This window comes from Mobula hypostoma, chromosome 8 (assembly GCF_963921235.1).
Source record: "Mobula hypostoma chromosome 8, sMobHyp1.1, whole genome shotgun sequence".
Classification (NCBI taxonomy): Eukaryota; Metazoa; Chordata; class Chondrichthyes; order Myliobatiformes; family Myliobatidae; genus Mobula; species Mobula hypostoma.
Genome location: NC_086104.1, coordinates 155,852,528 through 155,872,973, shown reverse-complemented (window position 1 = coordinate 155,872,973; position 20,446 = coordinate 155,852,528). Strand labels below are relative to the sequence as shown.

At 47.2% G+C, this 20,446-nt stretch overlaps 1 protein-coding gene across 2 annotated transcripts in view; it reads left to right on the top strand.

Annotated features, from left to right (window-relative positions):
- The window catches only part of npc1l1 (NPC1-like 1), a 72,736-nt gene that overhangs the window by 6,123 nt on the left and 46,167 nt on the right, over window positions 1–20,446 (top strand). Inside the window, exons 2-5 of one of the 2 annotated variants that reach the window (XM_063057177.1) lie at window positions 9,073–10,604; window positions 12,913–13,013; window positions 14,492–14,664; window positions 16,717–16,845. In XM_063057177.1, coding sequence (XP_062913247.1) covers window positions 9,073–10,604; window positions 12,913–13,013; window positions 14,492–14,664; window positions 16,717–16,845 — 1,935 coding nt within the window. Of the gene's footprint in view, window positions 1–9,069; window positions 10,605–12,912; window positions 13,014–14,491; window positions 14,665–16,716; window positions 16,846–20,446 lie in introns of both variants that reach the window. The other variant, XM_063057176.1, reaches the window with a different exon arrangement.

The following is a 20,446-nucleotide window of genomic DNA, read 5'->3' as shown; positions in this document are numbered from 1 at the left end:
ACATGGTGACACATATGTACTTAAGTATATTTACTTTGAACTTTGTCTTTTGCACATTGCTCATTTGTTAGTCTTCACTCATATATAGTTTTTCACAAATTTTATTGTATTTATTTTCCTGTAAATGCCTGTAAAATGATAAATCTCAAGGTAGTGTATGGTGACGTAGACGTACACGTACTTTGATATTAAATTTACTTTGATTTTCACAAGTGATAGGTAGAGAACCTTCTACCCAGGATGGCAAGGTTTAAAAGTGGAGGACATCATTTTAAACTGAATGGTGGATAATTTAGGGGAGATGTCAGAGGTAGTTTTTTTTAACACAGAGAGCGGTGAGCGCCTCGAATAAACTGCCGGGTTGGTGGTAAAGGTTGATGCAATCGGGACATGTGAGAAACTCTTAGGCAAATGAACGAAAGAAAAAGATTGTGTTACGGGTTATATGTGAGGGAAGAGTTAGATTGATTGTGAAGTAGGTTAAAATGTTGGCACAAAGTCATGGGCCAAAGGGCCTGTACTGTGCTGTGATGTTCTGTGTAAATACTATGTTTTTGTTCAATTAAAAAAAGAAGCCCAAAACATATCCATGACAAGGAAATGAGGGGGGTGGGGGGACCCGGGAGATGTATCAGAGGCACAGGTAGAGTTACAGTCCGGGGTAGGAATATACTAGAGGGCATAGCTTTAGGGTGAGAATGGGAAGCTGCTGTCTGCAAGGAGTTTGTACGTTCTCCCAGTGACCATAGAACCATAGAACACTACAGCACAGAAATCAGGCCATTCAGCCCTTCTAGTCTGTGCTGAAACTTTATTCCTCTAGTCCCATTGTCCTGCACCCAGTCTATCACCCTCCAGGCCTCTCCCATCCATGTATCTGTCCAATTTATTCTTAAAATTTAAGAGTGAGCCCGCATTTACCACGTCAGATGGCAGCTTGTTCCACACTCCCACCACTCTCTGAGTGAAGAAGTTCCCCCTAAACCTTTCCCCTTTCACCCTAAAGCCATGTCCTCTCGTATTTATCTCTCCTAATCTAAGTGGAAAGAGCCTATTCATATTTACTCTGTCTACACCCCTCACAAACCACATGGGTTTCCTCCCGGTGCTCTGGTTTCCTCCAAAGATGTATAAGCTGGAGGGTTAAGTGGTCATTTTAAATGCTCCTATGCTCCAGGGAATGAAGTCCTAACCTAATCAAACTTTCCCTGTAACTCGGGTTAACTGGTCATAGAAAATTGTCCCGTAATTAGGCTAGGATTACCCCAGGGGATTGCTGGGTGGCGTGGCTCAAAGGACCAGAAGGGCCAGAAGGCTGCTTCTCAATAAATAAATAAATAGTTTTTGTATTTTTTGCACCAATCTCTAGAGACTGTTGTGCAGGAAAACCCCACGAGATCAGCAGTTTCTGAGGTACTCAAACCACCCCATCTGACACCAACAATCAAAGTCACTTACTGTAAATCACCTTTCTTATCCATTCTGATGTTTGGTCTGAACAACAACTGAACCTCTTGACCATGTCTGCATGCTGGGATGGCAGGTCTTTCATATGAAGAAAGACTGGATGAACTGGGCTTGTACTCGTTGGAATTTAGAAGATTGAGGGGGGATCTGATTGAAACGTATAAGATCCTAAAGGGATTGGACAGGCTAGATGCGGGAAGATTGTTCCCGATGTTGGGGAGGTCCAGAACGAGGGGTCACAGTTTGAGGATAGAGGGGAAGCCTTTTAGGACCGAGATTAGGAAAAACTTCTTCACACAGAGAGTGGTGAATCTGTGGAATTCTCTGCCACAGCAAACTGTTGAGGCCAGTTCATTGGCTATGTTTAAGAGGGAGTTAGATATGGCCCTTGTGGCTACAGGGGTCAGTGGGTATGGAGGGAAGGCTGGGTTCTGAGTTGGATGATCAGCCATGATCATAATAAATGGCGGTGCAGGCTCGAAGGGCCGAATGGCCTACTCCTGCACCTATTTTCTATGTTTCTATGTTTCTATGCTTTTATGGATCGAGTTGCTGCCACACGACTGGCTGATTAGATATTTGCATTAATGAGCAGGTGTACCTAATAAAGTGGCCTCTGAATGCATGTTTACAAGTATTAGGAATTTACTGTAGTGTGTTGGTCAGGACAACAAAATACAACAACGTTCAACAATCATGAAGAATTACAGAAAGAATAAAGCTTGAGGATGAAGTACAGATGCAGGATAAAAATGCATACATACCAACCTATATTTACAATGTAAACAGCATTATAAAAAGTGGTTTAAAGATTTTATAGTGCAGCGCAGTAACAGGGTTAGTAGATGGAGGGGGGCTAACTAGAATGATTGATCAGATTAACTTCCCAGGGGATGAAACGTAAATTGCCCGTCCGTAGTTGCCCTTGGGAAGGTGTTGATGATCTGAGCTACCGCAGTCTTTGAGGTGTGAGTTGCCCCTCAATGTTGTTAGGTCGACACCTCCAGGTGTTTGACCCAGCGATGGTCAGAGAACAATGGCACATCTCCAAGTCAGGATGGTGTGTGGGGCTTGGAGGGCAACTTCCAGGTGGTGATCTCCTTGTCCCTCGAGCTGGTAGAGGTTGTTGGTTTGAAAGGTGCTGTTTAAAGAGTCTTGATGAGTCGGTGCAGTTTCCTCAGGGCTTGGTAAATTATCATCTCTCCGTCCAACTTCCTACTGAGAACCCTCATTAATTCTACGCAGATCCCTAGGGAGGGGAAATGTCTTCCCTTGGAGTGGGTGAATATTTGGAATTCTTTCCCTCAGGGATTCAGTCTCTGTTGCCTATTCAATTGGGTTGTTCATTCCATGATAATATTGGACAGTACATTCAAAGTGGTCGAAGGATACGTCTGGATGGTCTCATCAGATTTTATTTATTTTAGAGATACAGAACAGGCCCTTCTGGTCCACTGAAGAGTATTGTCCAGCAACCCACCGATTAAACTCTAGTCTAATCACAGGACGGTTAACCTACTAACCAGTTCGGACGTCAGAGGAAACCAGAACACCCGGAGGAAACCCACGCACACATGGGAAGAATGTACAAACTCCTTACAGAGGATGTCAGAATTGAACTTTGAACTCTGACGCCCCAGGCGGTAACGGCATCAGGCAAACCGCCACACTACCGTGGTGCCCTTCATGGAAACTGGCATTCACTGGAAGCGCCGTCACAGGCAATGAAATCCAGTAGCCAACGCGGTAGTGTAGTTGTTAGTGTAACGCCATTACAGAGCCAGCTGTAAGATCGGGCTTCACTTCCAATCACTGTCTGTAAGGAGTTTGTACGTTCTCCCCGTGACCACAGGGTTTCCTCCGGGTGCTCCGGTTTCCTCCCACACTCCAAAGACATAAGAGTTAGTGAGCTGTTGGTGCGCTATGTTGCTGCTGGAAGTGTGGTGACGCTTCCCTTAAGCACCAGCCTTGCACGTTTGATTTGGTGTTTACTTATTTATTGTTTTACTCGTTGAGATACGGTGCAGAGGATGCCCTTTCGCCCTTCAAGCTGTGCCGCTCCTGCACCTCCTGAATGAACCCGAGCCTAATCACAGGACAATGTACAATGACCCATTAACCTGCTAACCGGTACACCTTTGGAGGAAACCAGAGAAAACCCACCCATTCCACAGGGAAAACCTCAGAACTGAATTGATGCTCCGAGCCGTACTGGCGTTGCGCTAACTGCTACAGTACGATGGCGCCCAACAATATGTTAAACATAGAACATAGAATAGTACAGCACATTACAGGCCCTTTGGCCCACAATGTTGTACCAACCCTCAAACCCTGCCTCCCATATAAACCCCCACCTTAAATTCCTCCATATACCTGTCTAGTAATCTCTTAAACTTCACTAGTGTATCTGCCTCCACCACTGACTCAGGCAGTCCATTCCACGCACCAACCACTCTCTGAGTAAAAAACCTTCCTCTAATATCCCCCTTGAACTTCCCACCCCTTACCTTAAAACCATGTCCTCTTGTATTGAGCAGTGGTGCCCTGAGGAAGAGGCGCTGGCTATCCACTCTATCTATTCCTCTTATTATCTTGTACACCTCTATCAAGTTTCCTCTCATCCTCCTTCTCTCCAAAGAGTAAAGCCCTAGCTCCCTTAATCTCTGATCATAATGCATACTCTCTAAACCAGGGAGCATCCTGTTAAGTCTCCTCTGTACCCTTTCCAATGCTTCCACATCCTTCCTATAGTGAGGCGACCAGAACTGGACATGGTACTCCAAGTGTGGCCTAACCAGAGTTTTATAGAGCTGCATCATTACATCGCGACTCTTAAACTCTATCCCTCGACTTATGAAACTAACACCCCATAAGCTTTCTTAACTACCCTATCCACCTGTGAGGCAACTTTCAGGGATCTGTGGACATGTACCCCCAGATCCCTCTGCTCCTCCACACTACCAAGTATCCTGCCATTTACTTTGTACTCTGCCTTGGAGTTTGTCCTTCCAAAGTGTACCACCTCACACTTCTCCGGGTTGAACTCCATCTGCCACTTCTCAGCCCACTTCTGCATCCTGTCAATGTCTCTCTGCAATCTTCGACAATCCTCTACACTATCTACAACACCACCAACCTTTGTGTCATCTGCAAACTTGCCAACCCACCCCTCTACCCCCACATCCATGTCTTTAATAAAAATCACGAAAAGTAGAGGTCCCAGAACAGATCCTTGTGGGACACCACTAGTCACAATCCTCCAATCTGAATGTACTCCCTCCACCACGACCCTCTGCCTTCTGCAGGCAAGCCAATTCTGAATCCACCTGACCAAACTTCCCTGGATCCCATGCCTTCTGACTTTCTGAATAAGCCTACCGTGTGGAACCTTGTCAAATGCCTTACTAAAATCCATGTAGATCACATCCACTGCACTACCCTCATCTATATGCCTGGTCACCTCCTCAAAGAACTCTATCAGGCTTGTTAGACACGATCTGCCCTTCACAAAGCCATGCTGACTGTCCCTGATCAGACCATGATTCTCTAAATGCCTATAGATCCTGTCTCTGAGAATCTTTTCCAACAACTTTCCCACCACAGACGTAAGGCTCACTGGTCTATAGTTACCCAGACTATCCCTACTACCTTTTTTGAACAAGGGGACCACATTTGCCTCCCTCTAATCCGCCCGTACCATTCCCGTGGACAATGAGGACATAAAGATCCTAGCCAGAGGCTCAGCAATCTCTTCCCTCGCCTCGTGGAGCAGCCTGGGGAATATTCCGTCAGGCCCTGGGGACTTATCCGTCCTAATGTATTTTAACTTATTTCCAGGCATAATTTTACATATTACTATTTAACTATTTATGATTTTATTACTATTTATTATTTACAGTGCAACCGTAACAAAAACCAATTTCCCCCGGGATCAATAAAGTATGACTATGACTAACAACTCCAACCCTCCTCTCCCTTGATATCAACATGCTCCAGAACATCAACCTCACTCATATTGTCCTCACCATCATCAAGTTCCCTCTCATTGGTGAATACCGAAGAGAAGTATTCATTGAGGACCTCGCTCACTTCCACAGCCTCCAGGCACATCTTCCCATCTTTATCTCTAATCGGTCCTACCTTCACTCCTGTCATCCTTTTTTTCTTCACATAATAGAAGAATGCCTTGGGGTTTTCCTTTACTCTACTCGCCAAGGCCTTCTCATGCTGTGTTTGCTCTTCTCAGCCCCTTCTTAAGCTCCTTTCTTGCTTCCCTATATTCCTCAATAGACCCACTTGATCCGTGCTTCCTAAATCTCATGTATGCTGCCTTCTTCCATCTGACTAGGTTTTCCACCTCACTTGTCACCCATGTACCATTTCCTGTGCTGTACCCTTGTCACACAAAACTCCGAATGTCCACTCCATCTATACCTCTCATAATTCTATAAACTTCTGTCAATTTTCCCTTTGGCCTCTGATAGAATAGGGAAAGCAACTCAAGTTTGTCCTAACTCTTCTTGCAATCTAGGCAGCATCTTGATGAAACCCTTAGGAAACAGAAGACGTGATGGTGACTACAAACGCAATGGAACAGGGCAGTGAGCAAGATCACAACCGCCTCAGGCCAATCAGTTGAGGAACTGCTGTCCCACCAGCAACAGAAGAAGACATTCCCTGTATCAGAAACAGAACCTACTATCATGGAAGCTGCTTATTGAGCTCTCCCCGCCCCCCACCAACATTCCCAAAGCTCCTTTATCTAGCAATCTACATGCCCCAACCTCCCTTCTCTAAGATGCATCTCATAAGAAAGTCTTTGCTGTTCCATCCAGCCGAGGGTCTGGCAGCAAACCCCTGGCTTTACTCCAGCTCCATTGAAATGCTGTGGTGCTCCCATCACCTGCATCTCCTCCAAAGCCTCCACACCCTGTCTGGAGCAGTGCAGCCAATCCTCAGAATCAGAATCAGCTTTATCATCGCTGATGTATGTCATGAAATTAGTTTGTTTGGCAGCAGCAGTACAGAGCGATACACAAAAATATTACTAGAAAGTTACAAGAAATATAATGAATAAATTGTGTAAAATGAGAGCAAAATAGAGTTTCATGGACTGTTCAGAAATCTGACAGCACTAACCAAAGTTTTACATACAGTAGCAGAAACCTGACTTCTTGACCTTTGAACCCAATGTCCTGATCAAGGATGGCGAGATGGCCACATGTCCAGAGCCCTCATTTAGAATCTCTTCAATGTTGTGAGAGTTTGTGCCTCCACCACCTCCTCAGGCAGTGCAGACATGACTCCAACCTTACCCAAACGGAAGAGTTCTTCCTCAAACTCTTCCCTCTAAAACTCTTCTTTCTGGCCCCAAGCTCTAGACTCCTCAGCCACGAGAAAAGGCTCCCTGCATCTACACCATCTATGACTCCCTTAAGTTGTAAACCTGTGTCAGGTCTCCCACCCCATGCCTCCTCCATTCCTGGAAAAATGCCCAGTGTATCCCATCTCTCCTCAAAGTCAAAGTCAAAGTAAATTTATTACCGAACTACATATATGTCGCCATCCTCTACCTTGAGACTTATTTTCTTGCAGGCATTCACAGGAAAATGAAATACAATAGAGTTAAGAACAACTATAAACAACAAAGACTGACAAACAACTCATGTGCGAAAGAAGACATTTGTGCAAATAATAAAGAAGTAAATAAATAATACTGAGAATATGGGTTATAGAGCCCCCTGAAAGTGAGTGTATAGCAGAGGTTTTTAACCTGGAGTCCACGAACCCCTCGGGAGTCCGTGGACAGTTTCCAAGGGGTCTGTGAACTTGGAATGCAGTTTTATTTTCACTAACCTCCAACTCAAATTTAGCGATTCCTTCACATGAATGTAGGCAACAAACCACAGTAGTATTAGCAGTTCCGGTGATTTTGTCACCTGTAGAAATCACAGATCATTTCGTATCACACTACAGTTGTTACAGATATCTCAAGATATCGTGTACAGCACACTCACCACTACTTGTTATTTAATACTTTGGTAAAGGAGCACATACAATGTCACAATTTTTAAAAAAATATTTTGTTAACTGTATTTCAATATAATTGGTTTCTTTAGTAACCCTATGTCCTTTATTTTATATATTTAAACATATGATTCTGAGAAGGGTCTTGGGCTTCACCAATCTTCAAAAGGTCCATGGCACAAAAAAGTTTAAGAACCCATGGTCTGCAGGTTGTGGAGTCAGTCCAGCATTGAGGTCAGTGAAGTTATCCACACTGGTTCATGAACCTGAAGGTTAAAAGGTAATAATTGTTCCTAAACCTGGTGGTGTGGGACCTGATGGTTGTAAGGTAATAACTGTTCCTGAACCTGGTGGTGTGGGACCTGATGGTTGTAGGGTAATAACTGTTCCTGAACCTGGTGGTGTGGGACCTGATGGTTGAGGGTAATAACTGTTCCTGAACCTGGTGTTGTGGGACCTGATGGTTGAGGGGTAATAACTGTTCCTGAACCTGGTGGTGTGGGACCTGATGGCTGAGGGATAATAACTGTTCCTAAACCTGGTGGTGTGGGACCTGATGGTTGTAACGTAATAACTGTTCCTGAACCTGGTGGTGTGGGACCTGATGGTTGTAGAGTAATAACTGTTCCTGAACCTGGTGGTGTGGGACCTGATGGTTGTAGGATAATAACTGTTCCTGAACCTGGTGGTGTGGGACCTGATGGTTGAGGGGTAATAACTGTTCCTGAGCCTGGTGGTGTGGGACCTGATGGTTGAGGGGTAATAATTGTTCCTGAACCTGGTGGTGTGGGACCTGATGGTTGTAGAGTAATAACTGTTCCTGAACCTGGTGGTGTGGGACCTGATGGTTGAGGGGTAATAACTGTTCCTCAACCTGGTAGTGTGGGACCTGATGGTTGAGGGGTAATAACTGTTCCTGAACCTGGTGGTGTGGGACCTGATGGTTGAGGGGTAATAACTGTTCCTGAACCTGGTGGTGTGGGACCTGATGGTTGTAACATAATAACTGTTCCTGAACCTGGTGGTGTGGGACCTGATGGTTGAGGGGTAATAACTGCTCCTGAACCTGGTGGTGTGGGACCTGATGGTTGAGGGGTAATAACTGCTCCTGAACCTGGTGGTGTGGGACCTGATGGTTGTAGGGTAATAGCTTCCTAAACCTGGTAGTGTGGGACCTAAGGCTCCTGTACCTCTTTCCTACTGGCAGCGGTGAGAAAAGGGCATGGCTGTATATGGTAGGAGGTCTTGGTAGAGACATGAACTTGGCAGGGTTGGCCAGTATTTAATTGCCCAATGATGGTGGTCTGCAGACTGGCCAAGGGCCAACTGAATCTCACTTTTGTTTCTTATGCTGGCAAGGGGCAGGTTCCTGGATTCAGATGGTGGTCACCTCGTGGTGAATGGGATAATGTCTCTGGTCAGTGGAGAACCTGTTGTCTAAGGGTCTCGGCAGGCCAGGCAACGTCTATGAAGGGAAGTATTTCCCCCCATAGATGCTGCCTGACCTGCTGAGTTCCTCCAGCATTATGTGTGCTTTGCTGAAGATGTCTGGAATCTCACTTTGTTCCTACCCAGCAGGCGAACTGCACGGCCATCCACCAGGCCGGGTACTGCTCCTTCAGCGAGGACTGCGGCAAGAACCCGGATGTGAGCAACAACCTACTCCCGGCCAGGGTGCCCTGTGTGTATAATGGGCCGGCCCTCAACTTGACTGGGAGTCACCTGTCCCTGCTGAGGAAGGTGTGCCCCATGCTCTACACCGGAAGCTCCAGCACACGGGCATGTTGTGCCACCAAGCAGCTGAAGATGCTGGAGCAGAGTCTGTCCCTCTCCAAGGCGCTGCTGGCCCGCTGCCCCTCCTGCGTGCAGAACTTCATCAACCTCCACTGCCAGAACACGTGCAGCCCCAACCAAAGCCTCCACATCGAGGTCAGCAGGACCTTCATGTCCAACGTGTCGGGGTTGCTGCGCCTGGCGGTGCTCGAGTACCGGTGTTACTACCAGCGTCAGTTTGCCGACGGGGCCTTCGACTCCTGCAAGAACGTGCGGATCCCAGCCACTGGCGGCTACGCCATCTCGCCCATGTGCGGCAAGTACGGCGCGGCGCTGTGTACCACCCAGCGCTGGCTCAACTTCCAGGGGGACTCCAGCAACGGCCTGGCCCCCCTCGACATCGACTTCGTGCTGCTGGCCGCCAACGCGACGAGGCCCGCCGGCGGCTTCGTGCCCTACGGCGGCCACTCCTGGAGGTGCAACGAGTCCACGTCCAGCCACGGCCAGGCTTGTTCCTGCCAGGACTGCACGGCCTCCTGCCCACCCATCCCGGGCCCGCCGCCGCCCCCGGCCCCCTGGAAGATCGGAGGCCTCCCCGGCTCCTTGGTGGTTTGCATCGCCATCTTCTGCTTGCTGACCGCCCTCTTCGCCCTCTACCTGACTCTCCGCTGGGCACTGAGGAGCCGGCTGGCGGGCAAGGCTTCCCCGGCGGCCCCGGCAGAAGGGGACTGTGCCTACAGGGTAAGCCAGGTCACCCAAGGGTGGGTGGCCGACGCCTTCAGGTGCTGGGGGACAGCGGTGGCGCGACACCCGCTGCTGGTCATCGGCACCTCGGTGGTCGCAGTGGCGGTGCTCTCGGCCGGCCTGACCTACATCACGCTGACCACCGATCCGGTGCAGCTGTGGTCGGCGCCCAACAGCCGCGCCCGGCGGGAGAAAGACTTCCACGACGCCAACTTCGGCCCCTTCTTCCGCACCGATCAGATTATTATCACCGTGAGCAACCGGTTGGACTACACCTACGAGTCGGTGCTGTTCGGCAAAAACAAGTTCTCGGGCATCTTCGACAAGGGCATCCTCTTGGAACTGCTGGACTTCCAGACCAGGCTGCAGAACATCGAGGTGTGGTCCGAAAAGGCCCAGAGGAACGTCAGCCTCAAGGACTTCTGCTACGCACCGCTCAACCCTTACGATCCGCGTTCCAACGACTGCGCCGTGAACAGCCTCCTCCAGTACTTCCAGAACAACAGGAGCAGGATCAACGCCGTGGCCCAGCAGATCGTAGCCGGCAGGAAAGGCACCGTGGACTGGCGGGACCATTTCCTCTACTGTGTTAAGTAGGTACCTGGGTCACAGCTTGGGTTCGGGTCACAGGTGGGGAGAGGGTCATGGCTGGAAGGGGTTAAAGCTGGAGGGTGGGTCACAACTGGAGTAGGGCACAGCTGGAGAATGAAACACATCTGGATTGGCGGGCAGCTGGAGCGCAGGGCACAGCAGGGGAAGGGTATTGCAGTGGATGGGATGCCCAGAAAGTGAGAACGGGACACAATTGGCTTGAGGCTGGGGAACATCTGGAGAGCGACATACATCAAAGTTGCTGGTGAACGCAGCGGGCCAGGCAGCATCTCTAGGAAGAGGTACAGTCGACGTTTCAGGCCGAGACCCTTCGTCAGGACTGACTGAAGGCAGAGCTAGTAAGATCTGGAGTAACATCTGGAGAGTCGGCTTTCTGCCCTTACCTTGGTCCCGTCAAATCAGCTGATGAAAGTGCAAAGGTCAGGCACTTTTCCTGTTCCTTCAAGTCTGGCTCTTGGCAGGAGCTATCCAGTAGCCCCCTTCTGTCGACTCGGTATTTACCTGATTCCTGTTTGGACATCCCTACTATCACTCACCCTCAGAGGCTGCAACCTGGACATCATTCCCCCTTCTTCCGGCCAGTAACTGTGAATCTGTTCCCATCAACTGCAGACTCATCTGCTGCACTGCTTTTATTTAGCGGGCCAAGCCCCAGTGCTCTGTTGAAACTTCCCCAGGCCGTTTCTGTTCCAAACACAACCACCCATTCCAGCAGGGACACAGCCTTTCATTGCCTGTCCTGTTCACCGCCCGGACGCGGTACCAGTGCCTGAACTGGTGCTGTGGTAATTGGATTTCTATTCTCACATTTACCAAGGTACAGTGGAGCAACTTTGTTTGTATGTTATCTATAGGCCGACCTTAAACCGTAGGTATGTTGAGGTGCTACAAAGGGGAAAGCCAGAATAAAATGCAGAACATTGTGGAAATACAAGAGATTCTGTAGATGCTGGAAATCTTGATCAACACAGCCAGTGCCCCTAAGACTTCTGCACAGTACCAGAGTAATTTTATGTCTTGCACTGTACTGCTGCAAACAAAAAAACTAATCTCATGACATATGTGAGTGATGATAAACCTGATTCTGATGTGGGTCTCTGTTGTGGACTGAGAGTGGGAAGGGGGCAGGGAGAGGGGAATCATGGTTGGGAAAAGGGGAAGGGAGAGGGGAGGGGGTGGGAAGCACCAGAGAGACATTCTGTAACGATCAATAAACCAATAGTTTGGAACCAAATGACCTTGCCTGGTGACTCACAGCTGGGTGTGTCTGCACCCACGCTAATCCCCACCTCTGGCACTCCTCTGCCACCTGTCCCCCACCCCTCCACCCTTGGTTTCCCCAATATTCTTTGCTCCTGTCAGACTTACAAACCCACTCTCTGCCCCACATTGACAAATACAGTACTGTGTAAAGTCTCAGGCACCCTCCCTATATATACTGTATGTGCCTAAGACTTTTGCACAGAAATGTATTAAATGCTGGAGGAACTCAGCAGGTCAGGCAGCATCCATGGAGAGGAGTAAACAGTCGCATTTTGCGCCAAGACATCCTGTTGAAGGGTCTTGGCCCTGTTCATTTCCCTCCTTAGATGCTGCCTGACCTGCTGAGATCCTCCAGCATGTTGTAGTTGGTCCAGAATATAGTGTTAGATTTGCAGTTCACATCTTGCTCTGCCTTTGATAATAACTTTACTCACCTCAACCCTGAACTGATTCCACAAATTATGGACTCACATTCAGATCAAGTTCTCAATATTATTTATTCATTCATCTATTCAGTCATTATTTATCTATTTTGTATTTGCATATTTGTCTTATTTTGCACTTTGGCTCTCTGTCAGTCATGGATTCTGTTGTATTTCTTTGTTCTACTGTGAATGCCTGCAATAGAATGCATCTCAGGGTAGTATGTGGTGACATATACACAGTATTTTGGTAATAATTTTACTTTGAGCTTTGAAATCTCGGCTTCTTTCTTCACTTCCTATCCCCACCCACCCATAGATGGACTTCCATTCCCCTCCATAGATGCTGCCTGACCTGCTGGGTTCCTTCAGCATTGTGTGTGTGTGTGTTGCTAAAGATTTCCGGCATCTGGACAATCTTTTGTGTCTCTGCAGTCTGTATTCCTTTTTAACTACTTTGACCTGCTTGCATGTGGAGTGATCTGTCAGGGTGGCATGCGAACGAGCTTTTGACTGTACCTCAGTACATGTGACCGCACTAAGAGGTAGCGATTCTGTTGGCTGCAGTGGCTCCCTGCGAGTGAGAATGTCTTTCTTTCTGCAGCTCTCCTCTGTCATTCAAGGACAATACAGAGATGGGGTTGAGCTGCATGGCCGATTACGGTGCGCCCGTCTTTCCATTCTTGGCAGTTGGTGGATACTCAGGTAAGATTTTCAGTGGCCTGTTTTGCCTTGGGCTCAGTCAGCATGAAAAGCAGGCCCTCTGGCCCCTCAAATCCGTGCTGACCATTAAACACCAGTTTCATGGGACGATAAGGCAGGTTACGGGGAGAAGTCAGGAGAATGGGGGAGGAGGGGAGTAATAAATAAACCATGATGGAATGACGGAACAGACTCGATGGGCCAAATGGCCTAATTCTGCTTCTGCTGTCTTACGGCCTTACCATCTAATCTGTCCCTCAGTCTCTGTGCTTCAATTTGTTGATACTTTGCTAAGGGAAATGTCTCAGCCCCACATTACTTTATTCACCCCAGTTAAGACCCCACTAAACTTCCTCCATTCCAAAACTGACATCAAGCCTTCTTTGGAGGTTCTGTGTAAACCTGTGAGCTCTACACGGGGCCGCAGGTATATGGGACCTACCGGCCCTTTGCAGGTCCCGACTGCAGGTAGCCCACAATTCCCACTTGGAAATATACCCCAGTTACTTCAGCCCCGCAGGGTCTGCCCGAGCAGCAGTGTTTCAGCATTTTCATTACAGCGGCTGAACGCGGCCTTCGCAAGAACAGCCCACGCAAGCCTCAGCATGTCGCATTAATGAATTACAAAAAATGATCAGTATGTTCAGGAAACTTGTAGTTCTGTGGGGAAAAAATAGCTGAGGAATGTGGAGAGGAGAGTGGAATAGTTGGAAATGAGAAATGGATGCCCGGGTCTGATGAAACCACAACACGTAGGAGCAGAATTAGGCAATTTGGCGCACTGAGTCGGTCTGTTACGGCTGATTTATTGTTCCCTCAGTCCCATCCTCCTGCCTCCTCTCCATACAGCGCCACGGTGACGTAGCGTAGCAGTTGGCGCGATGCTATTGGGAGCGTGGAGTGTCGGAGTTCAGAGGTCAATGCCTGCGCCGTCCCCTGTGACCGCGTGGGTTTCCTCCGAGCGTTCCGGTTTCCTCCCACAGTCCAAAGACCGGTTAGTGGGTTAATCGGCCATTGTAAATTTCGCTGTGATTAGGCTAGTGGGTTGCTAGGCGTGGCTCGTTGGGCCAGAGGGCCGATTTGGTGCTGTGTCTCTAAATATATGAATAAACAACCTTTGTCACCCTGACTAATCAAGAACCTATCACCCTCTGCTTTAAATATACCCAATGAGCTGGCCATCCCTGTCTGTGAGTAAATTCCACAGATTCACCACCCTCTGGCAAAAGAAATTCCTCCTCAATCTTATTGAAGCTGCTCCCCAGAATAATTGGTTTAATTCCTGGGATCATTCCCACTCAGAAAACCGCCTTTCTGCTGATTTAACAAAGCCTGGAAAATCCCAGGGGATTTTGCTGAGCCTACCTGGCATGTAACTTCCCCTTCAGTTTATCCCCTGGAAATGTTGAGCGTCTGGGATTTGGGACAGCGTTAAGGTCACTCCAGCATTCTACTTTAACCCCTGCTTTGTCGTCTAACAGGTGAAGATTTCTCCCAAGCCCAAGCACTCATCATGACATTCTCTCTAAACAGCTACAGTCGCGACGATCCCAAATTCGAATTTACGTTGCTCTGGGAGAAAGAATACTTAAAAATTCTACAACAGTACAAGCAGAACAAATCCATCAGTTTCAACTTTGTCTACATGTCAGAGGTATGGTATCTCCAAAGTCTCAACCCTGTCAAATTCTTTTAAGTTCAAGTTCAAATTTATTGTCATTTAACCCTACACATGTATACAGCTGAACGAACTAAGTTCCTCAGGACCCAAGGTGTGAAACACTATACGAGCACAACAACTTTACTGTCAACACGGACGAGACTAAAGAGATGATTGTGGACTTTAGGAAAGTACAGGCTGACCACTCCCCTCTGCATATCACCGGCTTCTCCTTAGAAAGAGTCAGGAGCACCACGTTTCTTGGACTGTACATCATAAATGATCTCACCTGGTCCCTCAACACCTCCTCTGTAGTCAGGAGGTACAACATACAGCACATAAAATAGTATTAACACAATACATTAACAGATAAAAAAGTATTCTGCAGATGTTTTCTCTGTAGGACCGGAGACTGAGGGGAGATTTGATAGAGGTTTATAAGATTGTGAGATGAGTGGATAGAGTGGGCAGAGAGTATCTGTTTCCCAGGGTTGAAGTATCTAAAACCTGAGCTTTGAAGGAGAGAGAGAGTAGGTTCAAGGGGGATGTGAGGGGTAAGTTTTTTACTCAGAGAGTGGTGGACGCCTGGAATGTGCTGTCTGGTGTGGTGGTAGAGGCAAATACCTACATTAGAGGCTTTTAAGAGACGTTTGGATAGGCACATGGGTGTGAGGAAGATGGAGGATATGGACATGGTGTAGGTGGGAGGGATTAGTGTTTGGGTGTTTTTGAATTGCTTTTTAGCCAGTCCAGCACAACACTGTGGGCCAAATGTCCTGTTCCTGTGCTGTACTCTTGTATGTTCTCTGTACAATTTGACACAAAGCGTATATACGACATGTAGTTAAACTGAACTGTGGTAGTCAAATCCAGATAAAGTCACTCACAGACCGTATAAGTACAAACTCTTTATTTAAAACACCCGGGGCTTACTCAGATAGTCGCTCAAAACAGGAACAGTCTGTCTGTGACTATTCCTGCCTCATCCACCAACTAACTCACAATTCCCCTTACAGAAGAGATATAGTGTTCAGATACCCGCACACATACCAAGCTGCAGTCAGACCTATCTATTGCTTGACAGTACCGAGAGACAAATTACAGACTAGGTATAATGGACAGAACATACACAGAACAGGCTGGTCTTATCACTGCACATTACTGAACGAAGAAGCAAAGACCTTGAAACACTGTCTAACTCCGAGAAGAAATGTGGCTCAGCATGGCTTAGCACATCTGTTGATCATCAGCAATTTCTTTCAGAAATAACAGGCTGCTATTCTTTAACTAATGTGTTAAGCCTTTTACACGCTTTATCAGAACCTCTTGACCATGTCCCCATGCTTTTATGCATTGAGTTGCTGGCACATGATTGGCTGATTAGATATTTGCATTAACGAGCAGGTGTACAGGTGTACCAGATAATGTGGCCAGTATAATACTCTCTTCACTCAGTCTGCGGACACATTGACCATCCTGAGACGACGCTCCTCTGTGAGACCTGAATAGAAGTGTAGTTTGGCCATTGTGTAGTTTAAGGGCTTGTTTGCTTTAATCCTACAAAAAGTAGTGGATATGGCCCAGTCCATCACGGGTGAAGCCTTCCCACCACTGAGCACATCTGCATGAAATGTTGTTGCAGGAAAGCAGCAACAATCATCAGGGACCCCCACCGCCCAGGACTCAGGGACGGTTATTATCTCTCAGCCATCAGGCCCTTAAACCAAAGGAGATAACTTCACTTGCCCCATCTTTGAAATGTTCCCATAACCTATGGACTCACTTTCAAGGACGCTTCATCTCATGTTCTTGATATTTATTGCTTATTTATTTATTATTATTAATTATTTCTTTTTGTATTTGCACAGTTTGTCTCTAGTACATAGGTTGAACCCCCAGACTTCCACTCATTTCTGTTATGGTTATGATTCTATAGATTCATTGAGTATGCCCACAAGAAACTGAATCTCAGGGTTGTATATGGTGACATATATGTACTTTGATAATAATTTTGAACTTTGAACTTTGTTTCCTCTTGTGTTGTAGCGCTCCCTGGAAGATGAGATCAACAGAACCACGGCACAAGATATTCCAATTTTTGCCATCAGTTACTTGGTTATATTTATTTACATTGCCTTGGCCCTTGGGGAGTATTCCAGCTGGAAGACTATTATGGTATGTAACTTGCTCCTACACATGTTCGATCACATTTTTCACGGAACCTTTTCTGAAAGTTTAGTTTAAGTGGGTGGCTGGGTGGAGATACGTCTCTACCAAAGGGGGTGTAAGGTGCTCCTTCCCTCCACTAGCCTGCAGGTCACCCTCGGGCAAGGTGTAGCACCTGCTTAGCCCCCGATCAGGGTTACATGAACCCATGGGAGCAGGTGGTGGATGGTTGTATGAGCAGCTGGTGTAGATCACAAGTCCTGGTTACGTGACCACTGACGCCAGGCAGACAATCTCTGAAGAGTATTGATAATGGCTGGGGTTACCCGTCTTGTAAAGACACTGACCAGAAGGCGGCAATGGCAAATCACTTCTGTGGAAAAATTGACCAAGACCACAATGGCTCACGTCATACAATATGGCACATGACAAACGGACATCTAGAACATTACATCACCGTACCGGCCCTCGGCCCATGATGTTATGCCAATCTGTAAACCTACTGTAAGCTAAAATCAATCTAGCCCTTCCCTCCTACATAGTCCCCATGTGCCTATCATCCATGTGCTTATCTAAGAGATACGTAAATGCCCGATTATACCTACCTTTACCACCCTCCATTTTTAAGAACATAGAACATAGAATAGTACAGCACCAGAACAGCTAAAAAGCAAATCAGAAGCACCCAAACACTAATCCCTCTTACTTACACAATGTCCATAACCCTCCATCTTCCTCACATCCATGTAGCTATCTAAGACTTTCTTAAATCCCCTATTATAACTACCTCTACCACGCACCCACTACTCTCTGTGCAAAAAACTTATCCTTGACACCCCCCCTTATTGATTGGATCCTGAGTGGTTTTGAGAGGGTGGATGAGGGGTGAATGTTATGAGAGAATCGGGGACTAAAGGCTACTGATTGAAAAGAGATGGCGGACTATTTAACACAAAGAAGGCAGGGAAACATCCATCATCGAGGAACCCCTCCACCCAGATCATGCTCTCTTCTTGCTAGTTCTAGTCCCACCTACCGGTGGAAGCAACTGCGCTCGTTATATCCTCAAAGAACTCCAGTAAATATACCCAGTGATTTGGTCGCCACAGCTGCCTGTGGCAATGAATTTCACAGATTCACCATCCTCTGGCTAAAGAAATCTTTGTTCTAAATGGACATCCCTCTGTTCTGAAGCTGTGCCCTCTGGTCCTAGACTCACCCACTATAGGAAGCATCATCTCCACTCTGTCCAGGCCTTTCAATATTCGATAGGATTCAATGAAATCCCCCTTATTTTTCTAAATGTCGGTGAGTACAGGCCCAGAGCTCCTCCTACATTAACTCTTTCATTCCTGGGATAATTTTCATGAAACTCCTCTGGAACCTCGTTAATGCCAACACATTCTTTCTCAGATAAGGGGCCCAGAACAGCTCAGAACACTCCAAGCGCGCTCTGACCGGTGCCTCAGAAAGCCTCAGCATCACATCCTCGTTTTTATATTCTCGTCCTGCTCCCGGTCAAGACCACAGCAGCTGACTGGAGTTGAGGGGCAGCATCTCTAAAATTGCACCACCCAGTACTCGGAATATATTTACCCATTTTAAAGGCAGACGTGTCTTAATAATCAAAAGGGTGAGAGGTAACCAGGGCTGGAGAGAATGAGATTATTAAAATTAGCTATGGCCTCATTGAAGTTGCCTATAGCCCACTCTACACCTAATTCATATGTTTATATCTTTCTATCTCTTTTTGCACGACATCGTCGTCACTGAGGCCTGACATGGTCGTTCTGTCAGAAACCATGCAGCAGGTGGTCACGGTAGAACTGACAGTGCCTTGGGAATTCCACATTGAAGAGGCGTTTGACTGTAAGAAAGCCAGATAGCAGGAGTTGGTAGAGCCGTGCCAGGGACAGTGGTGGAGGGCACGATGCGAGCCTATAGAGGTGGGGTGTAGAGGCTTTGCTGGCTGCTTGCTCTGCAGAACCTACTCTCTCCTCGGCAATATGGGGGCTGCAAAGAAAAGAGTGTCACAGAGGCTCCAAATGATCAAGAGGTGTGACCCGTGGAGGAGTGGTGCTGGGACACAAGCCAGGGCCTGATCAACCCTGGCTGGGTCACCTTGGCAAGGGTGTCTGATGTTGAAAGAGCAGTAACACTTGACCCCAGATTATATCACTGATGATGTGTCCCAGCGCAGCCTCAGGTGTGTCTCAACATTGTTAATTGTCGAGGCTCAGTGGCTGCTTCATTAGGGGACCTCCTGTACATAATAAAGTGGTTTCTGAGTGTGTTTGTGGTCTTCTGCCACTGTAGCCCATCCACCTCAAGGTGCAACATGTTCTGCGTTCAGATATGCTCTTCTGCACACCACTGTTGTAACATGTGGTTATCTGAGTTACTATCGCCTTCCTGTCAGCTTGAACCTGTCTGGCCATTCTCCTCTGACCCCTCTCATTAACAAGGCATTTTCACCCACAGAGCTGCCACTCACTGGATGTTTTTTGCTTTTCACACAATTTTCCGTAAATTCTAGGAACTGTTGTGCATGAAAATCCCAGGAGATCAGCAGTTTCTGAGATACTCAAACCACCCTGTCTGGCACCAACAAGCATCCCATGGTCAAAGTCACTTAGATCACATTTCTTCCCCATTCTGATGTTTGGTCTGAACAACAACTGAACCTCTTGACCATGTCTGCATGCTTTTATGCATCGAGTTGCTGCAACACAATTGGCTGATTGGATATTTGCATTAAAGAGCAGGTGTACCTAATAAAGTGGCCACGGAGTGTACATTTTTCAGTATCATGTATAGTGATCGTTTTTGTATTGTTCTGTACTGCTGCTACAAAACAACAGATTTCACAACGTGTCAGTGCTAATAAACAATATTCTGATTCTGATTCTGAGTTCTAACACTGGCTTACCACTAAATTACTGACGGCCCAGATTTGGTATGATGTCCAAATACTAGAGAATGTTTAATTTTACTTATTTAAATTTAATGTTTCTACTTATTTAATTCCACTTCCCATTCCCATTCTAACATGTACATCCATGGCCTCCTCTACTGATGTGCTGAGGCCACACTCAGGTTGGAGGAGCAACAGCTTATATTCTGCCTGGGTAGCCTCCAACTTGAACATCGATTTCTTGAACTTCCGGTAATCCCCCCACCCCCCCTTCACTGCTCCCCATCCCCTTTCCCTCTCTCACCTCATCTCCTTACCAGCCCATCACCTCCCTCAGGTGCTCCTCCCCCTTCCCTTTCTTCCACGGTCTTTTGTCCTCTCCTATCAGATTCCCCTTCTCCAACCCTGTATCTCTTTACCAATCAACTTCCCAGTTCTTTACTGCACCCCTCCTGGTTTCACCGATCACCCTGTGTTCCTTCACCCCTCTCCCCACCTTCTAACTCTTGACTCCTTATCTGTTTTTCTCCAGTCCTGATGAAGGGTCTCGGCCCGAAATGTTGACTGTTTACTCTTTTCCATGGATGCTGCCTGGCCTGCTGAGTTCCCCTACCATTTTGTGTGTGCCTCTTGGATTTCCAGCGACTGTAGATTTCTTTCTTGTTAAACTACATGTTGTGTTGGATCAGGCTGTAG